General features: G+C 38.9%; 3 protein-coding genes across 8 annotated transcripts in view; 1 reads left to right on the plus strand and 2 right to left on the minus strand.

The window, feature by feature from the left end:
- The first annotated feature begins 2,069 nt into the window (after positions 1–2,069).
- On the plus strand, positions 2,070–6,603 carry yif1b (Yip1 interacting factor homolog B (S. cerevisiae)). Of its 2 annotated transcripts, none has more exons than XM_067507519.1 (8): positions 2,070–2,240; positions 3,602–3,704; positions 4,086–4,215; positions 4,379–4,483; positions 4,929–5,065; positions 5,296–5,451; positions 5,595–5,688; positions 5,945–6,603. In XM_067507519.1, the coding sequence occupies exons 1-8, from the start codon at positions 2,195–2,197 to the stop codon at positions 6,098–6,100; spliced, it is 927 nt and encodes a 308-aa protein (XP_067363620.1). In that variant the 5' UTR covers positions 2,070–2,194; the 3' UTR covers positions 6,101–6,603. The 2 variants fall into 2 exon arrangements, with proteins under 2 accessions (XP_067363620.1, XP_067363621.1); XM_067507520.1 differs by having other exon boundaries at positions 2,071–2,231.
- Positions 6,604–7,447: 844 nt separating this feature from the next.
- Positions 7,448–17,138, minus strand: LOC137128867 (probable E3 ubiquitin-protein ligase HERC6). Of its 5 annotated transcripts, none has more exons than XM_067507514.1 (23): positions 16,886–17,137; positions 16,099–16,249; positions 15,897–15,973; positions 14,984–15,211; positions 14,623–14,714; positions 14,421–14,548; positions 14,082–14,236; positions 13,419–13,474; positions 13,120–13,211; positions 12,919–12,978; positions 12,696–12,792; positions 12,372–12,552; positions 11,919–12,070; positions 11,418–11,537; positions 11,206–11,310; positions 10,944–11,117; positions 10,486–10,626; positions 10,172–10,338; positions 9,793–9,859; positions 9,630–9,700; positions 9,075–9,258; positions 8,194–8,296; positions 7,448–8,025 (listed from the first exon to the last, which is right to left on the minus strand). In XM_067507514.1, the coding sequence occupies exons 1-23, from the start codon at positions 17,100–17,102 to the stop codon at positions 7,793–7,795; spliced, it is 3,051 nt and encodes a 1,016-aa protein (XP_067363615.1). In that variant the 5' UTR covers positions 17,103–17,137; the 3' UTR covers positions 7,448–7,792. The 5 variants fall into 5 exon arrangements, with proteins under 5 accessions (XP_067363615.1, XP_067363614.1, XP_067363616.1 ...); XM_067507513.1 differs by having other exon boundaries at positions 13,419–13,477; XM_067507515.1 differs by having other exon boundaries at positions 11,212–11,310; positions 13,419–13,477; positions 16,886–17,135.
- A 654-nt stretch (positions 17,139–17,792) lies between these two features.
- Positions 17,793–21,510, minus strand: part of LOC137129382 (NACHT and WD repeat domain-containing protein 2) — an 8,805-nt gene continuing 5,087 nt past the window's right edge. Inside the window, exons 9-10 of the mRNA XM_067508457.1 lie at positions 21,280–21,510; positions 17,793–21,063 (exon numbers count right to left, since the gene is read on the minus strand). The exon at positions 21,280–21,510 is cut by the window's right edge and continues 583 nt beyond it. Coding sequence (XP_067364558.1) covers positions 17,885–21,063; positions 21,280–21,510 — 3,410 coding nt within the window. The 3' untranslated portion in view covers positions 17,793–17,884. The remainder of the gene's footprint in view (positions 21,064–21,279) is intronic.

Consider the following 21,510-nt stretch of genomic DNA (forward strand, 5'->3'; position numbering starts at 1 on the left):
GATTGAACTGTAAAATCATATTGTATAAGAGGTATCAATATTTTACACACTTTTACAACATAAAGTTTGTAATAATCAGATAACATCCCTCTTCTTCAGGGCCCTAATGTACTAAACTGTGACTGTAATAGGGTGAGAACCACTGATAGTTCACATGACATGGGGGATGGGAAAACATAATATGCACGAGAACTCTGATATGTCCCGTGACGTGGGGGTGGGGACATATGGTTCCCACAAGGATGTTGATACCTCATGGGAGGGGCATACAGTATATGAAACATATAAAATATTTTACAGCAAACTGTTTCTCTTGGTACTTTGTGTGCGTTCTCTTCATGCTCTCTATTTATTTTTGTCAGGTTTTTTACTCACACTAGAACTGCGCGTGTAAACGTGGATGGAAACATTTAAACACTTAAAACGTACAAAACTTATTGCGTGTAACTACAGTATTTTATTTACTATGTGGGGATTTTGCCCATGTTCAAAGTGTATTTTGCTGTTGCTAAAAATTTTAAAAATACTCAACACTAAGACAGCAGCGTTGTTCAGATGCAATCAGGCACACATGCACATGTCACTTTTCTGATCATATACACTAGCTTTAGCTTGTCTGGTTTGTTTGATTTAACTTCCAATGGCAAATTCACCCTGAGCCACTCATCATATGTCCCAGTGTCACAGCACAAAAAGCTTTTAGCTGTAGACCTCTATTGTACTCTGTGGCCTTTAGAAGTGTACTGCCGCATGAGAAAATTGCTAAAAATAATCCCCTTCTGGCCTTGGCGTGTGTGTTTGAAGCAAAGGCAAGAAAATGACTGTACATTTGCATGGCCCACATGTTGGCATGGGAATGAGGCAGGTTTGCTTTAGAGCAACATATGTACAGTATAGTCAATTTTGACTGATGTGGTCATTTTTGCCAAAGGACAGTGAGTCCAGCTGACAGCAGGGTGAAACAGAAAATCATTGTAAATAGAAAAAAGTGTGGAAAAATGAGAGACATGAAATTGACTATTTTGGAGTTATTTTAATTACATTTTTTAATTCATCCATTACCTGAAGTACTGTCTGTCTAGGGCAAACTGGCCTGGAGTTTTTACAAAATGCAGGGGACATTACTAAGCTACTGTAGTATAGAAAGCTGATGAAGTCTAGATGATTAACAGACACCAGTAGACACATAGAGGCATTATCTTTAATTTTTCACAAGTTGTGTTTCTGTAAGGTCACTTTTTACTCTGATTTGAGCTTTGGTTTTGACTCACCAGTGAATTGAAGAGTGACGTTGAACTGCAGTGGTGAATGATGATGATCTGTGAGTTTGTCTCTGCAAATGACCCCTTTTACATTACTTTTATTTATATAATTTATTTAAGTATTGACATAAAATATACCAGGAGTCACAGTAAAAATATCTGCTGGCACTTCATGTTAGTAAGCAAAGACTTTTGCTTCATCCAGACCTGTGGTTTGACATTGTTGTTATATGTTGGCAACAGCTGTCTCCACAAACACTTGTGTTGGTCTGTCACATGTGCAATAACATCTGAAAAATACAAATTAATCTGCCTTGAAACAGAAACAATGAAGTAGCTGTGTGTATTCTAGTTTAGGTCTAGTGCACTGAGCATATGAATGTACTGTAGTAATGTAGAGTGGTTAGCACTGCACCCCACAACTAGAGGGTTCCCTGGTTCAAATCCACCCACCAGCTGCAGCCTTTGTGTGTGGAGTTTCCTCCCACAGTTCAAGAACATGCATGGTAGGTCAACAAGTGACTGTAAATTGCCTGTAGGTGTGAATGTGGATGTGAATGGTTGTCTGTCCATATTGGCCCTGGTAGACAGATGACCTGTCCAGTGTGCACCCTGCCTTTTGTCCAATTACTAGACGTGTTAGGCTCCTCCATCACCAGGTGGATTCTAACCAAAAACCTAGTCATGCAGCAGCACAAGCCATTTCAGCACCATGCTAATCCTGATTTACCCAGGATGGGCACCGCACAATAGGTGGCGGTATTCAGCTTTCACGTTAACTTGTGCCGTATCATCATAGAAGAAGAACACTTCCGCGTAAATGTTATGAATGACTTTAACTTCCTCGATAATCAGTACTAGCTGCATTTCAGTAGAGCTAAATAGAGCTCTCAATAGAGCGAACAGCTAATTTTGCCATTAGTTCAGTGTAAATGGATTATACTCCGGCTCAAAGTGGCTTCAGACAGCGTAAGTTACGTACGTGGTTTTAACGTTCACATTAGCGTTTCTGATTACCGGCTTTGTTTGCTCATTTTGTACTAAGAGGCTAACGGCTAACTGTTAATTTTCACAGTTTGTAAATATCCATTTAAGTCCAGCATGTACTGTATTCACCACGTAAATCGAAAATAACAGCCACTAGCTTTTACCCAATACCATGACACCTATTAATAAATACCAGCTAAGTTAAAATGATAGCTTAATGGCTAACGTTGGCTAAGTTCCCTAACGGTTCAAATTCTATGCTAGTAGACAGTACTCCCTCATACCTACCAGTCTATTTACATCTGATTTGTGTTTTGTTATTTTTTTTACTTGTGTGGAATCACTATGGAATGAGTGTTTTGACAGTTAAGCCAAACCGGGGTGTTTTATTCAGCTCCATGGTAATAGTTTCATGCGTTAGTTTGAGGTTTGTTTGATTACTCGGATCCATTAATGTAACGGTTAACGAGTTTTAGCGTTAGTGATGATGCCACATAATGTTTTGATCAAAGTTAGCCAGGTTTCTAAAACACGCATTCCTGAAAATGGGGGGGAAAAAACAATATGTCAAGAGCAGATATTTTGTTGTCTTAAAAACTTAAAAACAATCTTCTGTGTAGACTAAGCAATGTTTTTATATAATATTCATAATAAGTAATTTCTGACTGACCAAAACAGTTTTAGGCTCTTGGGGATGATGTAATCGACTCTGGTGATAAGTGTGTGATAATGTGAACCCTTTCCGGGAATGAGATAAAGAGCTCTTTCTCCTCCTCAGAGTATCCACACTGATGTTAAAGTCTCTTTACTGAGTCATCTCCATTTTGTGGTCTTTTTAGGAAAGAGGGAATGACCTATTCAGTGTGTGTGTGTGTGTATATATATATATATATATATATATATATATATAACCCTGGGCTTATAGCATTAAAGGTGTTTGATCCAGAAATATTAACAGTGTGGCTGTACATCTCTTTTCCAATTATGCATGTTTCAAAGTGGTTTATGTCTGTGATACGCTCATAAATAGCCCGGTCTTTGAAACTTTAACTCTCCTTTCTTGTGTTGTTTGTGTGCCTATATGTTGTTATGTTATATGTTACGTGATCAAAACTAACAAGAAATGATGACTCTCATTCACATATTATCAGATTGACTGATAATAAATGTTAATAGTATACCAGTTATATGGAGAAAAACAAAGTATGAACAATGCATGCTGATACATACTTTTCTTCCTGTTCAACTAACTTTTGGAGTGGTTAATAACTAACTCAAGTGATTCAAAGGATACAGATCTAGCACTATGTTTGAGGCATCGCTTTCTGTAACCATTCTCTCATGTCATCCAGAGCCTAATGTCCGTCTGAGGAATAACTCCATGGATGTTTCAGATGGCAGCCAGCTGTTTGAGGACACAAGTGGAGCTGGCATCAGATCACAGACAGGATACAGGTGGGGGCACTGCTAGCCAGACTGAAGTTATGCTGGGTATTAAATTGCTGAATGAAGAACCTCTTGTACTGAAATGTAATTTTATAACCTCAGCTCAGTTTAAAATGATTCCAGAAACTTTTGACCCCACAAGTGTAGAAAGATCCCCCTTTTTGTGGAAAGACAATATGATTACAGCCTATCTTATTGCAGTTTATATGTTTGTGTCCTCTATTAGGTCAGGCTATCGTTGCCATTAAAAATTTGACTTTGAGAGTAGAAATAAACATAACTATTCTATTTGCTTGCTTTTAATTTAAGCTGGCATGGATCCTTTTGCATCTGTAATAAATTTGATAAATGCTTGTTATTTCATCTGATGCATTTTTGTCATGTTGGCAGAAACCAGCAGCCTGGGCCTCAAGCAGCAGCCTTTCCTGGCCAGTCCCTCCTGTCAGACCCCATGTCTAACCTGGCAATGGCGTATGGCAGCTCACTGGCATCCCAGGGGAGGGAGATGGTCGACAAAAATGTAGGACTGACTCACCAATAAATCCTTTCCACAATAATGAATCAAAATGTTTGCCAATGCTTGGTGATACATCGGTTCCTGGTTCAACAGAAAGGCCACATCACATATCGCCCATATTTACACACTATTTAAAGGATAATGTCTGTATGCCTGCTTGTTTCAGCTGGACAGATTTATCCCAATTTCAAAGTTGAAATACTACTTTGCTGTGGATACAGTGTACGTGGGCAAGAAGCTGGGCCTTCTTATTTTCCCTTACATGCATGAGGTAAGTCTGCTAAAACCTACTAGAGCTGACACTTTGCAGAGCCAATTCTGCACATGTGAAGAAGTATGTGCTTCAAGCTCTGTCACAAACTCTCATAGTTTAAATAGATTATAGAAAGTAAACCAGACAGTAAAATATACAGATGTTTTTGTAGCCTATGTACAGTATATGCCTTTTTTTCTATGTGAATATTTCCACATAAATAGGGGATGCTTCAGTAGATCTTTGAGATGATTTTTAGTGTTTGTTAAATCTATTTTGATAGTTATAGAAAAATTTCTGAGGCTTTTACATGTGAGATACTAAATGTTTTGACCCCAAAGCTCATTCATTCAGGGATGTGTGTGTGTGTGTGTGTGTGTGTGTGTGTGTGTGTGTGTGTGTGTGTGTGTGTGTGTGTGTGTGTGTGTGTGTGTGTGTGTGTGTGTGTGTTCTTGTGCTGTAGAACTGGGAGGTATGCTATCAGCAAGACACTCCTGTGGCTCCCCGCTTTGATGTCAATGCTCCCGATCTTTACATTCCTGCCATGAGCTTCATCACATACATCTTGGTGGCTGGAGTGGCCTTGGGTACACAGAACAGGTACACAAGTCCATTTTTATTTTATTTTTTTAAATATTGCTACTGGTTTGGAAAATACCCAGTAATCTAATGCTTTTTTTTATCATCTTATGCTCTCTTTTATTTCTACAAGATAGATGCTACATTTCCACCTCAATTTGATGATGGGCATTTTATTATTTGAGTCTACTATAGAGGTCTCCTTATATCCAGTACATTCATAGAGGCTGTATCAATTTCTGCACCCTCAGGTTTTCCCCAGAGCTACTGGGAGTTCAGGCCAGCTCAGCGTTGGTGTGGTTGATCATGGAAGTCTTGGTGGTCCTGCTGTCTCTCTACCTTGTGACTGTAAACACAGACCTCACAACTATAGACCTGCTGGCCTTTTCTGGCTACAAATATGTTGGGTGCGTACCTGTCTGTGTCCGTGTTTGCATTTTTATTTTGTTATTTTGGTTTAATTTTTCTTTAACAACACAAAGGCTGTATGAATGCCCTGGCTCAGCTGTGAATGGCGAATTGTGTGAATTGTTTCTCTTCTGTGTTTTAGGATGATTGTAGGTGTAGTAGCGGGCCTCTTGTTTGGGAGGGCAGCTTATTATATCTCTCTGCTGTGGTGCTGTGTTGCCATCTTTGTCTTTACGGTGAGTAAAAGCTTGTGAAAACTTTTTTTATTATTATAGATTGTTGCAAACAGTGAATGTTTTTACTAAGTATTGAGGTCACCCAGCATTAGAAATCAAATGGCTATAGCATAGATGGACGGTGGTGACAACTCACACATTAAAGCGACTTAGTAATTTTAATTAAAAAATATATATATATAAAAAAATAAGTAATGTATTACATTTTTTGAGTAATACTAGTCACATATTGACTAACAATATCTTCTCTTTTCAGATCCGTACCCTGCGTCTGAAGCTCTTATCTGAGGCAGCAGCAGAGGGAAAGCTTTTAAGGGGGACCAGAAACCAGCTGAGGATGTACCTCACTATGTCTATAGCAGCAGCACAACCCATCTTCATGTACTGGCTCACTTACCACCTCATTAGATAAAACCTGGAAAACGTACTAGTCATTAGTGTAGAAGATGAACTTGACTGTCCAAATGCCATCCCACCACCTACAAACCACTCAGCACACACATCAGAGGAGCTGGACTTGGATGAAATATACAAGGACTGTCATGGTGTCTTATCGCTCTCCAGACATTAACAGAAAACTACACGTACACAGAACTCATTCAGTGTACGTAGGGATCCAAACAGCACATGCCGCAAGATTATAAGATCTCAGGCTTAAATGCCACTGCACAGGTCCATTTCATTAGTGTTCCCTTTTTTGTCTTTTTTATGTCATATTTTTTGAATATTTGTAGCAAAGCAACAGGCTTTAAGTTGTTTTCCTATACTGTGTAATTACTTGTTATGTTTTATAGAAATATTTATGTATGTATATTTGCATACAGCAGAAGTGATGTTTCTGAGCCAACTGAATGCACACTAATCTCACACAAAGTGTCCATTTAATGTATTAAAAACAACACACCAAAAAAAAAACCCTCAAATCAACGTTTCATAGTAGTTAACTAATCATCAAAGTACTCTACTCTAATGGTTTGATTAAACTACTTTTTTCTGGTCGTAATTTTTGTTTTGTGGCTGAGAAATGTTCTGCACTATTCTGTTAATGTTGGATTTGGAAGAAAGTGTCATTTTACTAATCTGTAAGTGTAGGTGTAGTATCACATCCATTTTATCTGTTTATTCTTTATGTGCTTCGATACATGTATGATCTCTGCTGCCTGCCAGCCTTTGACTAGAAATATCAACTGCGTGAGCCACGACAGGGTGGTGAGTTGAATTTTGATATCCTTTTAAAATTAAGTAAATTATTTTACTTCTTTTCCTATTGAAAGCCAGACAGAATAAAGAAAAGGAATAAATGAGATGGTCTGCTCTATGGAAATCGACTGCCCTTGGAATACTTGAAATACTTAATGTCATAAATGCTTTTTGTTGTGTTTCTGCTTTAATATGCTTGTAAATCATATGTCACAATAAAATGTCTCCGCTTTTTAAACATTAAGGCAAACCAGGGTAGGATTCACGTTCCCTTACAATAATGAAGCTAAGTATTTGCAATTCAGGATTCTGGCATTTTCTACAGATGAAACTGACAAATGCCAAATTTCCACATAACTGTAAATTTCTAAAGTTGGCAATTCAAATGCTTTTCATCATGAATGGACCCCAATAGACAACCTAGCAAATCAAGTCAATAAAATGACTGGTAAATAAAGTCTGTCGTGGTTATAATTTGCTCAAAACGTGCTGATAATTGTCATCATCTTTCACAAAATTTGAATTGTATGTTTTAGAAATTCAACTTACAATAAACAGCCAGAGAGGGAACATTTATCGTATGGTTATAAAGGAACAATTGAAGAAAATGTATCCAGTTTCCTGAATTTTATACATTTATAGTATACCTATAGTAAACCTACAGTATGCATAACATCAGCAGAAAGAGCAGTTAATGCTTGGAATATGATATAAAGTAACTAAAGGTTGAAAATAGTATCTAATGAAATGGCAGTGGCCAATTTAAGTTGCTAATCCCAACTTAATTTGCAATATTATAATAGTGACAGAAACATAGAGAAAGAAAACACTGATTGTTGGGACAAAAAAGCATAAAAGTAAGGTAAAAGAAGAAGGACTGTTTTTAAAAGAAGCCTTTTGTTTATCAGGCTGTAATGCCGTTCTTCCCAAAGCCTTTATTGTTAGTAATAGCCTGAAGAATCCTGGTCCGCATTGTCTTCTTGACTGGGTATCTCCGATAGATGGGCAGTAATAACAAGCAGTGACAAGTGAGAGATTCTGGCTTATGGATTTCAGTGGAATCAGGCAAGACAGCAACTCTCATCTTGATGCACTCCATACCCCGGAATGGTACACGGTCACTGCCAGTGAGGAACACTGGTGACAAAACATGGAAGGTCATGGTGAGGTGATAAATGGAAACATCCTCAGTTAGGAAGAAGAAAGAAAACACTGCAGGATAAGACTAAACATATTTTTTCACTGACTAGTCTGTTGTAAAATAAACATTGATAAATGTTAGGCATAATAATGTAAAATACTCACAAAGGAATTTTTTCTTGTCCTCAGCTTTCAGTTCTTCGAACACCTCCCAGAAGATAACAATATTTGGGTGCTCAGCATGATAATCTCCTTCATAAACTGTGTTCTGTTTGACAAAATAAAAACAAACCAAACTAGAATTCAAGCAAATGCTTACGTTAAAGCTTTATGCTTGTGATTTTTCCACAGTAATTACACACTGTATAAAAATTATAAGTGTTGTACAATGATTTCCAAAGCACCCCACAAGATTTAAACTCGAGTTCCTATATAAACATTCCTATATAATACTGCATGTTCCAGGCAGCCAGTGACTCCAGTTAATGTTAGTTGGAACATGAAACTTGCTATAGAAAAGACAATCCATAATGCTTTTATTGAGAGGAAAGTTTTTTAAAACACCTCTTTGTTTGATTTGTTTGAAATCTTAGAAAGCAGTATTAGATTGGGAGTGTTTGCAGACCTGGAGATAAAATACTTAGGGACAATGTGAAAATACAGCAATAATGGAAAAATGTTACTGTTTAGCTGTTGACTTCCAAGTTTTGGATGACTTCCCCATGAGCAATCAAACAAACATAACTTAAAATACCTTCTGCACGCAATATACCATAGTTCTTTCAAGTTTCAAGTCTTTGCAAATCTTCAAAGTATTTAGTCTAGTATAGACCAAACTACTGATACAGTGATATATAATACATAGAAATATAGGGCTGATATGATAATTTAGGCAATACAGTTCATCTAAATATGGAGATGAGTTCTTCACTGTTTATATATAATTACTAAATATTTGTGCTTCACAGTTTTATTTATATTTATTTTATATGTTTATTATTAAATTGCAGACTCTTTAAAGAGCAATATAGTGGATTAAAGCACACCTGCTTGAAGACATCCCAGTCGTAGTTTTCTTGGCCAACCATCACCGCTTGCAACTCCTCAGGCTGGAAGAAGTCCACTATGTCCACTTCACACACTTTGAAGAAGCCTGTCTTAAATGCTTCAAACACTTCCTCCACTGATTTGTTAAAGACGTGGTTGACAAATGCATTTACAAACTCTTCCCTGTTAACAGAAAAAAAGCATTTTAAAAACTATACAGTATTTATCTTTATTGGGTATTGTACAAAATTGGGTAAATTGGGTATAAATTAATAGAGAGCTCACAATATATGTCCTTTCTAGTAACTCTATACTTAAATGATCATTAGATCATCTAACTAAAAGCCACAGTCAATCTTGTGGTCACAAAAAAATCACTTTTAACTGCTAGATGGCACCAAAACCCATTCATACTTATTTATTTACATAATGTCATTTAGCAAAAAAGGAGAGTTGGGAGGGATTTATAGCAGGGGAAAATAACAGTCCAGTACACATTTGAACAGAATGAGGCAGACTTTAGTAATGGTTAAAAGTATTTAGTTTAAACAAACCTGTTTAATGCTGTGACAGGTTTCTCAGGATCTTCTGGATCAAGCTGAACTTTCTCATCACCCCAGCTCACCTGCAATAAATCATAGTTACAGTATTTAGATTGAAACACTATATCAGACAGAACTGAAGACCACAGTGGCTCTGAACATTTAATGAACCTACTGTGAAGGTAGCCTCCATGGTATTGACTTCATCTGCAGTGTAGTCCTCCAACAAGCACCGCCAGGACCTCAAGTCACAGTAAACATTGGGAAAAATTAATTAATATAATCATAACCATCATCGCACATGCAAGACTACTAAATATTTAAAGCAGACAGTGACATATACAAAATACATATTTTTAATCATTTTCAGCAACATGAGATGGAACATGGTGACAGAAGTGATCTGAACAGCAATTTTAGAAAATTATCTTTTCCTACATTTTGTTTAATAAAAGCATATTCATTTTTAACTATATTTTCTAAATTGTAATAACTTATTTATGTTTAATAATATGCTGTTTCTTGTTTTACTCATTGCAAAAGAAAGCACTTACTCTCCCATGACAGGTTCAAACTCCTTCATGTCATCCAGTGTTGGTTTTACCCTGAGCAGCTTTTTGAAGAGAACACGTGGGAAGGGCAGGTAGATAATATTGTGGTTGTAAAGAGCCAAGCCGCACAGAATGCCAAATAGGAAGTATCTATTCTTCTCCACTTTCGGCTGGTTCATTGGTGAAAAAAGGAAATTATTATTTAGTCACATTCAATAAAGTTTCTTAAAAAGATTCAAGGTATACAAAGACGTTTGTACACAGGTTTCTTTAACATAGTTTGCCACAAGGTTTCATCTCTAATTAACCAGTCTTACCTTGGGGGGGAACCAGGCCAGAGTCTTGTTCTCGTTGTACATGAACATTTCAGACTCAGGAGCTACGAGCTCATCAAACACATAGAGGAACATGTCATTTTTGTTGACATTCATCGGCTTCCTGTTATCCACAAACTGCACCTAAGGAAGACAGAACAGTAAATGACAGCAAGCTGAATTGAACTGAATTTCTAACAAATGGTTTGTTCTCAGAGTAGTGGGTATTGAATAAATAAATACATGCCAATAAATGAATGTGTTGTTAAAAGTTATAGCCATACAAGGGACCAAAACTTCCAATGGATGTTTTTTAGACTTTAGACTTAAATAATCAGCTTTTTCTTGTATATGTAAATTATTATTACCTTTGTGTTACAATGTTGTCTTACACTATTATAGTTTAAAGTGGTATTCTGAAAGTGCTATACACTAAAACTAGCAAAGATTTGATTGTTTACCAAAAGCTCCCTTTTGAAGGCCTGGTGGTCGGCTGTGCCCAGCTGCCTGAAGGTATCCTCGACCAGGTGAGTTCTTCTCAGAGTCAGCTGGAAGACCGGGGGGGAGTCTGAAGGATCTACCAGAGATTCGTGAGGCCACATACAAGCCAGTTGATGAACGTGACGGTGCACATACTGACAAAAAAAAAAAAAAGTGGTGTTTTTTATTCACACAAAATGAATAATGCAGGTCTTCAGTAAAGCATTATAAGCTATTCTTTACCTGTACCTTCATTGTGTATGCAAAGACGTTAAAGACAGACACCTTGCTAACCAGAGTCAACAGGAACGGGTAACGGCAGAAAATTACAGGTGTGTTGACATCATCCTTTAAGAAAATAATCAATAATTTACAGAGAAACTGGAAGAAGTCCAAGAGATGTGCAACACTATTCAGGACTCTGAAACATTACAACATGCTGTGTCTGTTGTCACCTCCTTTTTATGAAATGTCCACCAAAGGCTGACGTCCTGAAATGGATCCACAGCATGACTGATTTCCTCCACGTAAAAGGTGCTCATTGGGACCTTGTAGGACTTTCCAGATTTATTTGCCTGTAAGAAAATGTCCCATTACAAAAGCTTACAGTAAAACATGCATCCAATGGTAGAAAAAACACATAAGATATCAAGAGCCAGTCTGCCAGGTCATCTGTAAATACAGGTTGTCACATAGTTTAAGAGATCATCTTAAGATGATGATATATTTGTCATGTTTAATTTAAAAAAGTACTTACTTAATCAGCACTAAGACTACTTCTAAATACGTTTCATAAACACCACTTTCAGCTCAAACCTTTGAAAATACATCAGAATGTATTATTGTGTTTGTGGGAAAAAAAAGATGATAAAATATCTAATTCCATTTTTAATTGCAAACCAGGGAACCTATAACCAATCTAAGCCTACTGAGGACTAAAACAACAGCAGACTGACTTTATAGAGCAGCTTGAGGGCTTCTAGCAGGTATTTGACTCCTGGGTTGTGCGTTGCCAAGAGTCCACTTCTTAGCATAAAAGCCAGGGCCTTTTTGAAGACCAGGATGTGTTTCATCAGAAGGGAGGGTGTCAGAGACGCCCACCAACTTCCTACAAAACAATAACAGAAAACCAAAGGGAAACTCATGTATTCAGTTTATTTCAGTGGTAGGAGCAATTCAATTGTCAGTTCTTCCAATATTATATAGGAGCAGAGCAGTTGAACCTACTGATGACTGAGTAAACTTACATAGGTGGAAAGTTGGTAACAACTATTTAGCACAAACAATACAAACTTAAATTAAAAAACATTTAAATTTTGAAAGGCCATGCTTGATAATTGATGTCTGCTGAACATAAATTGTATCATTACTTATCAAGCCCTCCCAAAAAATGTAGGTAACTTGTTTACTTAGTATTGCCAGAGTCTTGTCGTTCAGATTTGCAATAATAATGGCCAAAGCCAAAGAGCCAGTCATGACGTTGGAGTCCTCTTGCAAAACAGGGAATGTCAGCAGAATCAGGATGATCTCTGGAGATCGAAGGACAGCTCTCGAATCATAAAGAATGGAAAGCAGGAGATTTATGTCGACCTAAATGGAGAGGGATGTAAAACATTTCATTGCAATGTTTACACAGCACCCTTTTTTTTTGTGAATAAAAAGACAAAAGAGGTTGGCAGCCTAATAGTGCAGCTTCTCACTGCATGTGTGAAATTAACAAAGAGGTTCTTAACTGTTTCTTTGATCCATGGTACTGCCAGCAGCTGGTTGAAAGCCTGGCTTGCAGCCTCAAGGTCCACAGTTAAGGCCCCCGCTTCTAATGGAGGCCCACTGACAACAAAGACATCAGAACAAATAACTTACAGAACCAGTGAATTCAGTCTAAAAAACTACGTTACTCATATGATCTTTATAACTAACCTTGGTAATAAAAAAAATATAATAAAAAAAACTTACATGGCTTTTGTGAAGCTTGCAACAAGACTTGAGCTTGTCAAAAACACTGAAGATATTTCTCTGAGAACGATCAAAAAGCAGAAGTAGAGTCTTAGAAACACTGTTGTACTTAGATGGCAGTAATCATAGGATGTAAAAAAAAAAAATACAGTTCATACATGCTGATACATCATTAAAAAAGTTTTAGTGTGAACAAATTACCTCCTTGCCTCTGTGCTGCCACGTTGAACTGACAACCACTTTTGCAATTTTGTCTCATTAAGTCGCCCAATTATCTGTCCTTGATGTAAGTTCTTAAAAGATAAAATTCGATACAATGTTTAAGACAAAAGAGACTTTTTAACAGAAGTTTGTCATTTGAAATGTGCTTGTTAACATTTGTCCTAATAACTGATGCACAGTGACATAGACACAGATCAAGTGAAGGTAACTTTTCTTTTTTTGAATTGGTTTTTGGTGTCAATCACTGATGACACTGTCTAAAAGGTTTAACAACGTACCTGTGGAGGTGAAGAGTAAATGAAGCTTGTATTCCACCCAGCAGATATTTTCAAGTCTGCTTTAACAAAAAATAAATGAATTTAGAAATGTCATTTAGTCTTGTATTTAAGCTACTAATAATAAATGGTGCACTGCAGTACAAAACTGTTTCTTGTTGCATTATTACTGTATATCTAACTTACTACTTACTTATATTCTTACTACTTTATATTTTACATCTGCCACACAATTTAATTTATATTTTCTGTTATAATTTTTTTCAAAGAGGGTCATATATTAGTAATTACACTGTTCTGGACATTAAATTATGTTATGTCAGATATGAACGTCTCCATAAGTATTTACAAAGGAGAATCTGTGCTTGACCACTGTTTTTTATTATTCCTTATGAATTATTTTCCACTAAATAAGTTAATGTGTGTAACTATCAAGTTTCTCAGTCACTGTAATTTGTGTACTACACTAAGCTCATGAACTCTTTAATATGAAAACAATTCACTGAAATTGGTTGACAAATTCAACAGTGTTGCCGTGTCCAGTATGGCAATTTTGGGGTATAGCAGCAACAGGCCAATACAGTGTCTATGTATTTATGAGTATGATTTAATTACCCCACTTTTTATTAAAATCTAAATACACCACTCTATTGAACATTTACAAACCATTGGGAATAGCTGCTGCACTATCAGTGATCCAGGGAAGCTGAACCAGAGAAGGTGTCAGACTGTCCTCTGATCGCCCGGTACCAGTTTGACCTTTGGCCCCACTGCCAAAAGCCCACAGCTGGCCGGAGGAGCACAAAACCAGCGTGTGATGCCTGGGAGACAAATAATAATTCTGAGTTTAATATGAAAGTTAAAGTTTAGTTACAGCTCCTCCAAGAGACAATAAAACAACTGTAAACTATATAAAAACTGATGCCACAAATGAATACAAAAATATCAAATGTATTAAACTAAAAAACTGTTTTGACAAACTCAAACGCATCTTCTACATTTTACCTGCCACATGCAATCTGTGAGGCTGGTCCGTCCAGGCCATGAACCAGTCTGGGTTTCACTTCATTGCCAGACGAGTTGTGACCGAGCTGACCATGACTTCCATCTCCAAATGTGAACACCTTGCCATCCTACCAATATCAACAACACATAGCATCAAAAGAAGCAGCGCCTTAGACTAATTGTCTTTACAGTTTGTCTGTACCTTTGTTAACGCAGCAGAGTGTGCCTCCCCACAGCTTATGAAGGAGACACCCAGAGGTCGGAGGGCAGGTACAAGACAAATGTTGAACCTGCCTGTTAGTATTGAGAAGAAACGATTAAAGAACAGCTCACTTATGACAATATAGTTTTTGGAGTTTAATGCTACATAAATTTTCTTTACCCCCCCAAAACATACTTTGGGCTACAGCAATAAAATTTTGCAAATGTACAATAATACAATATACAGTATATATTAGTATTACTCAATACAAAAAGAAAGCATTGCTCTCATGTTTTAATGTTACATCAGATCCACAGAGTTCTCTTTTTATCTGAAATATAACAGTACCCAAACTTTGCACCTTTTTCATCCACTCTGTTAAGCCCTAACTGTCCCTCTTTATTGGCTCCGCAGCAGTACACCAGGCCTGAGAGTGTGAGAAACAGAGTGTGGGTCGCTCCGGCTGCAAGCTGGGTCACTGGTACACCGGACAGAGCCAACACTAGAACAGGTGCAGGCTGCCGTGAAACTTCTTTTCCCAGACCAAGCTGCCCATGACTGTTCAAACCCCACGAGAAGACATCTCCTCCTGGAACAAGAAAAACATTAGAGACAAATGGTTTAGCAAATTTTTCACCCTAACCTGGCTTATTTAGGAATTGGATAGTTTATTGTCTGAGTAAAGACATTCGTCAGCTTTCTTTCTTTCTATCATAATTCTCATCAGAGCATCTCCTTCATTTTGGTGCAACTACTAGGTTTTAATCTCATACAGCACGCACAATAGTCACATCGCAGGACGTGTGGCATTTTTACCACGTGACACAAAAGGAAAACGTGCATGGTTCTCATTTTCTATGACCAATCTGCAAGAGAAGTCTGTCTGCACAAAGTATTGTATTGCATTTTAAATGGAAATCAATGTCCCAGAGTCTAAAGAAGACTGGACAGACATAGGATCTAAGTGGTTTGATGTTCAGTGTGAAGATTCGACAGTGTGTAATGATTTGGGACTATTTCATCTGCTCATGTTGGTTCACTGTGTTTTATCAACTTTAAAGTCAACACAGTGATCTACCAGGAGATTTTAGAGCACTTCAAATTTGCTTATAAATATTATGGAGAACTAGATTTTCTTTTTTCCCTTTTCCAGCAGGAGTTCCATTTTCTAAATTAAATTTTAAAAAAAAAGAAAATATTTTAACAATATTCAAAATTTTTGAAAGGCACCTTTAAACATGCCAAAGATACCATCACTGGGGTCAGTGTCTTACCTTTAGTCAGTGCCAGGGAGTGGGACTTTCCACAAGCAACTTGAATTACTGGAACCTGCAGTGGTATGGGCACCCGACTGTATGTTGAAGAGATTTCAATAGGATAAAAAAGTGAAAAAACAGCTTTGAATTTAAAATCAATGCACACTCACTCTTAGTGATGCATATGCATGTGTATGTACTGAACAAATCCATAACTTGCCTGGGCTTGAGACTTTTGTGCAGTTGTTTATTTCCCAATTGTCCATCCTCTCCAGCCCCCCAGGAGAACATATCTCCAGATGCACACACAGCCAAACAGTGGTCTTGACCACAAGCCACCATCAATACTTTGCCCAGCCCTTCCACATGGCCTTATGCAGGATAAGAGAAAGATATTCACACATAGACACTCACTCCAGGAAATAAAACGAAATCATGCATCTCTAACTACAAAAACATCAACCCCTACAGCAATAAAATTTCACAAATGTACAATAATACAACATATTTTATTATTACTCAAAACTAAAAGAAAGCATTCCGTATATTAAGTACTGTAGGTTATATATACACATGGTAAATGCATATTGCGATGTTTTAGATTCTAATAGAAATAGACGGAGTGCCCATTTTTCCCACATGACGTGAACTCAACGCACGGTAAAGTGCGGCTCTCGTTAATTTTCGTCGAAACGAAACTTACCAAACTGAAACTTTGCGCAGTCAATTAGTCTAATGCTCGGCGATGGTTACGTATATATGAAGCCCCAAATAAAGTCTTTCCGGAAATGAAACTGTCCTGTCACAGAGGCACAGTGAGTCAGACTTATCCCTCCGACTTAACGTTATTTTAGTCGTACAAATTCCGTTCAAAAGAAACTTAAAAAAAAAATGGAATCACATAAAAAGCATTTTGCCTATGTCTTTGTTGACTGCTCATATGACTCCTACAAGAAATAAAACTTAAACACCTTCTGCCAAAAAACAGCGTTTTTCCTATTTCATACCTGTCCCCTTTTTCTCTTTATTTTTCTTACGTCCTAATTGTCCATTCGCGTCGTGGCCACACGATAAAACGCCTCCATCACTAGTGAGGAATAAAGTGTGTCGGTCCCCGCAGGAGATGCTGGTTAAAAGTCCGGGGGCAGTGCAGGAGACCGGACTGAGAGCTGTCTGTGGACCGAACTGTCCACTGAAGGTGTCTCCCCAGCAGTACAGCTTCATGTCTCCACCTGGACTGGACTAATAACAGTCCGTGAAGTTAATTTATCAACGCTGGTGGTGATGCCTTCAAGAGCTGTCGGACGAATCGCGATAACTTTAGGAAATTTGCTCTTGAACCAATTATTCTGCGAGTGTAGAGTATTTCACAGCTCGTTTATAAAATACACGACACAATACTCAGTATGTACGCTTCTTGTGGGGACATGTTGTTGTGGATGTGGGGGATGTTGTTGATTTTGACCAGAAGAAGGAATATTACAACCAACGTGATGTACGGGCAGAAATGGTCGAATTTACGAGCTTAGCAGTAAACACAAAAGGCAACGGCGAAAGAAAACATCTCTAGATGTTTTAAAAGATACAATCGGAATGTTTCTCACATTTAAGGTTGCGAATAAAACTTGAATAAACCTATATATCATTGTTAGGACTGAACTGACTCAAACAAAGTAAATGCATAATCTGTTTTAGTTATTAAAAAGCCCTCAGACCAAACACACGTGTTAGACACAGCATAAACACAGTTACATAAACACAGGGACACTGGTTTTGATTTCATGGAAATGAAACTCAGATAAATGTGCAAGGGTGCAGCAGTTGGATCACGAACTCCTACTAAAGGAAACTGAAGCAAATGATGGTGCAATTAAATACATTAGAAACACACAGAAAGACATCAAGTGATTTTAGAGTTTTTATTACACATCTGATACTGCACATTAAATCCATCAGCAATACATATTTTACAAATCATATATCACGTTCAACGTTGTATAATGATCTCAAGGCCATGTAATATTGGGTGTTTGTAGAGGTAAACAGCTGAATGGTGCTCTGTCAAATGGGCATTGCTTCAACTGATTATTTAAAACTTCCCTGCATCTGATCGACTCCTCTCTTTTGGTCATGACATCTGAAACTGAATACACACCTACAGACCCGTCCTCAAAGCCCACAAACACACACTGCCACTCACACACAAGAGCTGTAGGATTCTTACACAGATGCACACTTCCCACTTTTTCCCCATCTGCAAGTCTGACGACTGTGAGCACGGGCTTTGTATGTGGGTGGCAGGTGCAGCTTTTCTCCTGACAGGTGGGGCCTGATATGTAGATAGCATAACCTCCAGTTTTATTCAAATGGGCTGTGATAACAGGACCCTCAGATTTGAAGGAACACAGTCTGACCTGATGTAGGTCTAATATGTTGATGACTTCATTAACAGTGGATAACAGTGCATAGCTCCCATCAGAGGACATTTGGAAGTCGTGTGGCTGACAGTGAAACATATACGGCAGCTGAAAGTGTCTGCAAACTGTCTCCTCTGCCATCTTCCAGGTGAACACTGCTCCTGAGGCGGCCATCACCACCACAAAGTCTGGGTGTTCTGAGAGTGTCTGGAAAGCAACAACATGCTCCGAAATTTCCACACAGGAGAAACGCTTGCTGATTGAGCCAGACCACAGGCTGGCAGCTAATAGGTCACCACAACGAAGGCCAATGAGGAAGGTGCTCTCAGGTGACACCTGAGCATCAGATAGGTACAGGTGTATGCTGCAAACAATACTTCCATGTGTCAGCTTCCACACTTGAGAAAGCCCTCGCTTAGAAATACTCACCCCAAAGTTACTGTTAGGGGTGATCAGGATATCTGTAGTTCTGCTGCAACTAATACGTAGCGTGTTTTCACCGGTTTCTGTCAGCCAAATGTAAATTTCACCAGCTGAAAGTGACACAAGGTGGATTCCATTTGGAGAAAGGCGCAGTTTTTCCACAGGACCATCATGCAAGAAGTTAGCATGCGGATGTCCTGCCTCTAAGCTCCATCTCCACACTGCCTGTGACCCATCTGTGGTGTAGAACCACTCTCCTGTTTGTTCAACAACTACTTCTCTCACTGCACATCTCATTTTTGGAGCTGTACCTGCTAAAGCTATCATCTCAGAGTCCCACACTGTCAGGCAGCCATCATGAGTGACACAAATGACGTCTGAGGCCGTTTTGAGGAGGGTGTGAGGCTGTTTGTTTGTTTCTAAGGACAGAACACACTCTCCTGTGTCGAGCTGCCACACCAAGATGAGGGCACACTTGTCTAACAAAGCCAGAAACAGGTGGCTATGATGGGAGAGCACAGCTTGAGTGAATGCTCTCTCTTGCGGAGCCAAGAACTGGTCCAAGATCACCCAGTCACACGTATCCCACAGCGTGACCTGGTGTGACTGACACAATAATAATATATCGCTTTCCTCTGAGTAATCTATGTTGGAGATATTTTTTAATTTACCTCCACTAAAGCTTTCCTTCACAAGTCTGGGTGGCTGTGTTTTGGTAGCCACATCCCACAGAGTTATATTCCCCATCTTGTTAACACATGCCATTTCTCCTTTATCCTCACAAAGGATTATCAGTGTAACCGCATTGTGGCTTGAGTTTGAACAAGTTCCAAGCAGAGTGCTGGTTTCGGTGTCAAATATGGACACTGAGCCTTCCTCCTGCCCACAGCATATGTAGAAGCCATTAGTGGAACAAACCAAACAGGTCACAGAGCTCTGACACTGCAAATGAGCCAATGTCTCACTGGAGATGTCAAACACACACACACAACTCTCATTTTCCCACCACATAAACAATCTTTCCTTGCATGCAACAAATCCTGCAATTTTGTAATGTGTTTGTTGACTTGTCTCAAACTCCGTTTTCAAAGCGTGTTTAACTTCTCGAAATACTTGTGGGCCTGTCACATCCCACAGGAAAAGCTTTTTGCAGTGTGTGGAGAGCAGCATGAACTGACCGCTACTCTTCACTCCTGAAAACTTGACCTCCTTCTGCTCACAGCTTAGTGACATTTGAAGTAAACCTGGCTTTGTGTTTTTCCAAACCCAAGCAGAACCATCATCCATGATCTCAGCTACAATCCCACACTCTGTTTCGGCGGCTTCTACAACAGAAACATCTGTGGTATTGAGATCAACTTGTAAAGACTGAATGGAGGGAACAGTCGAGGGGGCAGGACACAGTGCTAGTCTTAAACCACTTTCTCGCTCGCTCATCTCCTGTCTGATCTCTCGGACATAATCTTCCAGTGCAGGAAAGACATCCAGATAAGGAAGGAGGCTTGTTTCTATCGTCATGGGCAGCTGCAGAGGTGTGCGCTGCAGTAAGCACGCAGAAGACTTCAATATGCTTGCTAAGAGTAGCTTTTCTCTTGAAAACAGAAACTGAAATGATTCATCCTCATGGCACAACATGGCCACCAGATCCCGCAGGAGTCCGGCTCGAACCATCGCTTGGTGAAACCTTAATGACATTAATAGTCTACATTCCAGCTCCCCCCATCTGTTACTTAATTGCAAGTGATACGGCAACTCAGCAACTTTTCTCAAGTTAACATGTCCAACATCTTTGGATGAAGAAGTAAAGACAAATGGCTGGTTTGATGGCAGCCTGTCTATACATATCTTCATTTGTGTACTGTCTTTCTCTTGTCCTGACTTCTCCTTTAGACAAAGTGGTTTAGCATTTCCACAAGCCCATCGACCACTGAAATAGTCGGCCATCTCTGAATGAATCTCTGTCCTCAACTGATGAGTATTTAAATATCTTTTAGCCACTACCAACTTGAAATGCCTGCTCACCCAGAACAAAACACGTGAGCCTGCAACTGTTCTCTGAATAAGAAACCTCCTCAAATCCAACAGAAGCCTCTCCCAATCAATTTGTGGCACCCTCACAGTGAAGGGGGGGCTCTCACACTGCTGAACATACTCTGCCAACACCTGATTATCACAAGACAGCAAATCACCAAGCTCTGCCTCAGTGAGCCCAGTCCTGGAGAGGGTGAGGTAGGAGACAGCACGTGTCACAATAGAGGAGCCATGTTTCTGCTCCAGGTGATCCAGGAGTGCAGAAATGGATGAGTGGACACCGTCGGGTAGAGACGATTCAGTTACTTCGAAATCTATTGAAAGAAGAGAAGCAGAGGGAGTGTAATTGTTACATGTGTAACAGGGTTTTAAATATGGTGATTTAGATGTTTAAGACTGCTTTGTAATGCATCCTTAATATGAAAATGTGCTGCATTTTTTAAATGCACACAAATCTTGTGTCACCCTAGGTGCTGTGGCCCTTTTCACAGGAACCCAATCTGTACGTTTGTGTCCTGTATTAGTCATACCAGACTTCCAGAGAGAGGTCTGCACATGGAGGAGTCGAGCATAGAGAGTCAAACAACAGGTAGTCAGCGCCTGGTTCACCAAAGCCTGTTGTCCTGATGTCACCTTCCTCCCTGAACCGGTCAGCAGCCATGCCAACATCTTCACGCACCCTTTCCTGTTTGGAGCCAAATGTACACAAACATGTCCTTGTCCCTTCTTCTCAATGCCCTCTGATAGACAACGAGGTGAAC

This window comes from Channa argus, chromosome 6, assembly GCF_033026475.1.
Source record: "Channa argus isolate prfri chromosome 6, Channa argus male v1.0, whole genome shotgun sequence".
Classification (NCBI taxonomy): Eukaryota; Metazoa; Chordata; class Actinopteri; order Anabantiformes; family Channidae; genus Channa; species Channa argus.